At 42.7% G+C, this 6,657-nt stretch overlaps 1 protein-coding gene across 3 annotated transcripts in view; it reads right to left on the reverse strand.

Moving 5' to 3' along the window:
- The window catches only part of LOC115139664 (ezrin-like), a 63,179-nt gene extending 57,773 nt beyond the window's left edge, over positions 1-5,406 (reverse strand). The window contains exons 1-2 of one of the 3 annotated variants that reach the window (XM_029677292.2): positions 5,250-5,406; positions 142-233 (exon numbers count right to left, since the gene is read on the reverse strand). In XM_029677292.2, the coding sequence (XP_029533152.1) occupies positions 142-153 (12 nt within the window). In that variant the 5' untranslated portion in view covers positions 154-233; positions 5,250-5,406. Of the gene's footprint in view, positions 1-141; positions 234-462; positions 642-1,421; positions 1,567-5,249 lie in introns of those variants that run through there. The other 2 variants (XM_029677291.2, XM_029677290.2) reach the window with 2 other exon arrangements.
- Between the last annotated feature and the right edge of the window lie 1,251 nt (positions 5,407-6,657).

A 6,657-nucleotide genomic window follows, 5' to 3' on the forward strand; every position in this document is an offset into this window, starting at 1 on the left:
TGGCAATAAGTCTCTTGCTTGCCTGGGTTACTCCCATCACGATTCATGACTGGCAACGTCTCATAGTTACCAAGCATAGTTTCAGGCAACTCAGAAACACATGAAAAGCTTTGAAATAAATAAAACTACAGCAATACTTACAGCTTTCGGCATCTTGTTTCCTTCTCCTGGGTCTGTGCGCGGAGCTGTCACTTTGGTTTCCAAATACCTCGGATGGTTTCCACAGTGCCTTCCTGTCAGAGGGAGCGAAAGAGGAAAAACGAGTTTTAGCCACCCGGGTGATACTTAGTCAAATGGGACTACCCTTCCTGCTTTAAAAACTCCTGCGAAATAGAGATTGGTTGACGCTGCCCTTGTACAGCCGTATAGTCATAAATATGGAAGGTTAGATTAAGCGAGCCTATTCCATAAATCACAAAAACACCATAATAAAGTCTCCAGCCTTCTCGGTAAATATCTTACTTGAGCACCAATACCGCATCGAGGTGTGATCCTTACTTCAGCACCACAACTGTATCAACGTGTGAACCTTGCTTGGATAAAATGGTGAGGTGGACGTCCGATGTAGCCAAGATGAAATTGGAAAATGTATCTGTTGTACACGGTGCAGCATATAAGGCTACTACTGGGTGTAACGCGGATACAAAGTCGTCTATCCGCCAGGGACAGACAGACACTTACAGAACTACTTGTTACGAATGTTACGATGTTACGATGAAGTTGTTACAAATGTAACAACTTCATCAGTTGGAATCACAAGATAGCCAGGAGCTTGATTCACTTCTGAAGAAGATACACATATTAGGGTGTTTAATAATAGCCTAAACTGTTTAAGCGATTTCAAAAGTAACAAACCCGACTCGGTTAGACTACACGACGTGTGTTAAAATAGATACAATGTTCCACGCGTATGGTAGGGATTTTTCTGCTTGTTCTGTTCAAATAAAACGTGTCGAGTCCACCGACCAAACCCAAATCTACAGCTAACCTAAAACAGCTAGTTTACTCGGCTAATCAGTGAATTTGGCATAGCCACTTTTTTTGTAAAATGTCATGATATTATCGAAAAGTGAATTATTTGACCCGACTCGAATAGGCTATAATTTAGGATTCTGGATTTTTTTAAATACGACTAAAATGTAGCCGTTGCACCAAGGATACATTTTTACACATGCAATCTACATAACCTTCAACTACTAGCCTTCTTCTACCAAGCCACATCCCCACTACAATAATCCCAGACACCTGTTGGAGATGTTTTTCCCTTTATAGGGAAGAGGCAGCAAAAGTGCAGCAAAAGTGCAGCAACAAGTGCGGAAACAAAGTAGTGAGCATCCCTATTCTGCTGAACAGCCTCGCGTTCACATAAATATTCGATGTATAGATAACGCTATACTTTGTTACTTTGTAGAATGTCTTACCAGAGCAGGTGTGATTTGAGATGAGATGGTTATATGGCAAGGCTGCAGCCGCGGATACTCCCCTCTGCTGAACTCGAAGCACGGAAATATGGCTGCACCGCTCACTTCAGCGCTCCTACTATTACCGCCTGCTTGCATGAGTTCCTGTTTGTCATTCGTACTCCAGCAACTCCCATCAATGACACGTACTAAGAACTGAAGTCATGCAAGCTTGTAGAAAAGTGAATAAAGACAGGGCAACCCCCCCCCCCCCCCCAAATGATTTACAGTAGGGATATGCCAACAACTCAATTGTTTTAATAATAGGGACACATTATTTTAAAGGGGGAATTTCAGCATGGCTCTTTTTATCATAGACGTTTTTATCCTAGACATCACAATTATCCAAACCACAAGCTAGAACTAACACATTTTAATTTCACTGGTAGAATTAGAAAGTTTCGACTACATGTGTATTGTCTGCTCATAATGAACCACAAAGTCCGGCAGACATTAGCCTTAGCAAAGACAGTAGGAGCTGAGAACAATAAATTGCATCCCTTGAGAGGGCAATAACAAGATGTATGTCAGGAGAAGTGCAGTATTCTCATAAGGAGACATATTCTTGGCTGATCCATTTGTGGTTTCATGGTGGGTGAAAACAAAGGTGGGTGCTGTGGAATGGTGAAGGCAACCAGAAGTGGTCTGGTGATAATTTGTTGTGTTTCTGCTGGTCAGAGGGAGCAGGTGCTCTGCGTTAAACCAATGGGGACAAGAGATGTGAATTGTTTTGCTCTCAAGAAAAAGAGTGATTACTGGGGTAGCTGTAAATGTGAAAGCTGATCAACTGAAGGGGAAGATGATACTCGTCGTTTAGTGCAACGCAGATAGGGTAGCGTGAGTAGTGAAACAAAAGTCGTCTGTTCTTCTGAGTTTTGATGTTGAGTCTTTGCCCGCCAAAGTGATGTTAGGATATATAAGTTATCCGGTACAAGGGTTTGTTCCGGAATTACGTTGTTACAGATGTCAAGCTTATGGGAACGTGGCAGCAGTGTGTAGGAGGGAGGATCCTAGGTGTGAGAAGTGTATAGAAGGGCATGAGACAAAGGAATGTGTAGCATTGGGGAAAGTATTGGTATGTGTTAACTGTAAGAGTGCCCATGGGGCTGGGGATCAGAAATGTCCAGTGCGAGAGAGGAAGATTGAGTTTCAGGGTTAGAGTTGTGCAGAAATTGTTGTATGCTGAGACAGTGAAGAAAGTAGAGGAAGATGTGTCAAGGTGGAGGGATCCTGAAAGGAGTGGTGTGAGTAGTAGATCTGTACCAGTATAGAGGCATAGGGAAAAGAGTGATACAGTGCATTCGGAAAGTATTCAGACCGCTTGACTTTTTCTACATTTTTTTAACGTTACAGCCTTTTTCTAAAATTGATTCAATGTTTTTTCCCCCCTCGTCAATCTACACACAATAACAAAGCAAAAACTGGTTTGTCTAAATTTTTTCAAATGTAATAACAAAACACTGAAATATCACATTTACGTAAGTATTCAGACCCTTTACTCAGTACTTTGATGAAGCACTTTTGGCATGATTACAGCCTCAAATGTTCTTGGGTATGACGCTACATGCTTGGCACACCTGTATTTGGGGAGTTTCTCCCATTCTTCTCTGCAGATCCTCTCAAGCTCTGGCAACTTGGATGGAGAGCTTCGATACATATCTATTTTCAGGTCTCTCCAGAGATGTTCGATTTTGTTCAAGCCCGGGCTCTGGCTGGGCCACTCAAGGACATTCAGAGACTTGTCCCGAAGCCAATCCTGTGTTGTCTTGGCTGTGTGCTTGGGGTCTTTGTCCTGTTAGAAGGTGAACCATCACACCAGGCTGAGCCATCAAGGATGACAGAACTCTGGAGCTCTGTCAGAATGACCATCAGGTTTTTGATCACCTCCCAGACCTTTGCTTCGTTTATCTTTCCATGAATCCTGACTAGTCTCCCAGTCTCTGTCGCCAAAAAACATCCCAACAGCATGCTGCTGCCACCACCATGCTTCACCGCTTGGGATGGTGCCAGGTATCCTCCAGATGTGATGCTTGGCATTCAGGCCAAAGAGTTCCATGTTGGTTTCTTCAGACCAGAGAATCTTGTTTCTCATGGTCTGAGAGTCCTTTAGGAGTATTTTGGCAAACTCCACTGAGTACTGGCTTCCGTCTGGCCACTCTACGATTAGAGGCCTGATGGTTGTCCTTCTGGAAGGTTCTCCCATCTCCAAAGAGGAACTCTGGAGCTCTGTCAGAATGACCATCAGGTTTTTGATCACCTCCCAGACCAAGGCCCATCTCCCCCGATTGCTTAGTTTGGCCGGGTGGCCAGCTCTTGGAAGAGTTTTGGTGGTTCCAAACTTCTTCCATTTAAGAATGATGGAGGCCACTGTGTTGTTGGGGACCTTCAATGCTGCAGACATTTTTTGGTACCCTTCCTCAGATCTCTGCCTCAACACAATCCTGTCTCGGAGCTCTACAGATAATTCCTTTGACCTCATGGCTTCGTTTCCGCTCTGACATGCACTGTCAACTGTGGGACCTTATATAGACAGGTGTGTGCCTTTCAAAATCATGTCCAATCAATTGAATTTCCCACAGGTGGACTCCAATCAAGTTGTAGAAACATCTCAAATATGTTCAATGGAAACAGGATGCACCTGAGCGCAATTCCGAGTCTCATAGTAAAGGGTCTGAATACTTATGTAGATGTGATAGTTTTTTATTTTTAATAAATGTGCAAAAATGTCTAAAAACCTGTTTTTGCTTTGCCATTATGGGGTAGTGTGTACATTGATAAAGGGGGTAACATAACAAAATGTGGAAAATTTAAGGGGTCTGAATGCGCTGTATATATTGTGTAAGCGAGCTAGGTAGTGTCAACAGCCATTGTTAGCAAATCCAGTCGGGGTTGGAAGCTATGAGCTATGATTGGTTTGCTTCGATTGGTCGCTAGCATCGCAATAGTAAGGAAGATAACGTTCAGCTTTCCCAACTTTAGCCCCTGCCCTGTTCAGTTCCCTCGCCCCTATTCGCATCGCTCACGGTGGGTTTTGACCAGAGGCGGCCTCCTCTTGACAAATGCTTTGCACCAATGCTTCACTTGAAATAGAGCAGAGCTCACATTTTTCTACAGATAGCAGGGTTCCCGCAATCCCCTGCACATTTCTCCGTGTGCCCTTGTTGAAAATGAATGGGGGGGGTGTAAATTCTCCTGCCAAAATAGTTGTTGGTGAAAACCTTCTGTCAATGGTTTCCGCCCACTCCGCTTCTCTTGCTTTCCTTCCATTGAAAGTGAATGGGTGTGTTCGAGCGGATACTTTTGTCAACTATGTGACAATCGTAGGTCGCCACCTTTCAAAGTGCGTTACATTATGGGGATAACAATTGGCCAAAATGTGCCTACATGTCGACTGCATAACATCCATGTGATCAAAGGTAATTTAGTTTCAACTGTAGTTGACGTCAATTTTTGCAGTTGCCCCTCAGCCATCGCCTGCATTCTGAGAGGCACACATTTTCAACCAATCATTAGTGTATTTGTTTGACCCATGCAAACGAGACCAACGATGTAACTGAAACAGGAAGCAATTTTGCTGCGATTCATATATGTATACAGTGGATATGTAAATTGAATGTGATATTTGAGTCTCTCCCCAATTGGTAGTACAATGCAAACACATTTTTACAAATGGTTTGTGTGTGATAATGGTAGTTGGAGACCTGTTTATTTCGACATTACAAATAAACATTTTTAGAAACAATGGCAACACGGCCATGTTGCACTGAGCCTTGATGTTGGAAAACTCACACCAGTCTCCGACTTTCGGCTGTAGCAGACGCACCTCCCCAGACTTCACTCCTCGACTTTCGTCTGCAGTCGGTTGCTTCATTCAACAAAACAAGCCAAAGATGGTCTATTATATTGACAAGATATTCGGGTGACCGCTCAACAATGGAAATATATTCCCTGAATGATGGAAGGCAGGCAGGAGGCGGCAAGATCAGGTGGGACAGTTCTAGCCAATGACAGGGCAGATACCCGAGTGAAAAACAGGCCATAGAGGATTCATCTTTGTATCTGTGCTATTATAGCGTCTGTGACAGCATGGGCAAGTGCCATTAAGGCAATCTCCATTTTCAACTAGTCCATTTTCTTCTTAATTGGTTGATTTCTCCAAACTCATAGGAATCCTTTAACGAGTTGACTACTTTAAAATGAGCCTTTAAATGGGAATTCTCCACGCAAATACGGGTTATATCCATGAGACCTCTCTCTGACAACAGCACAACTCAGATGGTTGTTTTTTCAAAGTTGCCGAAATGACACGTGTCCACCTATATCAGTGCATTTGTAACTACCCAACCATTACCAAACTTATATTCGATCAAATAAGCCTCACGTAGCTAATGAGAAATTCTTTTTTTGTTGTTACCAAATTCGACAATCATTGACCTCCATCAACAAATTCCTCACTTCGTGGGCTGAACAAGCCCAATGGTTTACAATGTTTCGCCGCGCAATGCCCCTTCCTATTATAAACGGGGCATAACAAAATAGCCAGGGTGTCATAACCAAACAAAAGCAAAATATTAAATGCACGTGTATATTTGCATGACCATACTTTCGTTTCTATTTGTGTGGTTGAGGAATAGCGCGCGTCAGAATCACACGTCCTTGTACAAACTCAACCTATGAAGCGCAGTGAAAGGGGTTGGGGAGGTTTCATAACTGTACACCGACCAATAGTTGAGCAGGATTAAAATAGAACAGTATATATCGGAGATAAATCCTGAAGTGAAACTACAGGTCAGAGCGCACCACATGTAGTCTGATGTACAGAAACGGCCACTTGTAAAAAGGAAATTGCAGTGATGCAATCATTTACTCTCTTAATAAACAAGGATACTGTACATGTGTCCTGAAACCAGATGTACTTTCCAGCAAATGTCTTACGGTTTTGAAAAAGACAAAAAAAACGATTTAGCGTAATATAATGACTGACCAGGGCTAAGGTTTTGTTTTCAATCATTTTAAAATATAGGAAAGTGTATTTTGTTTTAAACATTCAGTGCTTGACTTGGACTAAAATAGTTGGCTGAACTAATTTTGGGTGCTGGTACTGTTTATATTTAGGTGCAGAAGCTCCACAATACTTTTGAGCTAGTATTCTACAAGAGCAACAGGAGCTCAAGCAGTAGACACTTTGAGGTGATGT

This window comes from Oncorhynchus nerka, linkage group LG13 (genome assembly GCF_034236695.1).
Source record: "Oncorhynchus nerka isolate Pitt River linkage group LG13, Oner_Uvic_2.0, whole genome shotgun sequence".
In the NCBI taxonomy this organism is placed as follows: Eukaryota; Metazoa; Chordata; class Actinopteri; order Salmoniformes; family Salmonidae; genus Oncorhynchus; species Oncorhynchus nerka.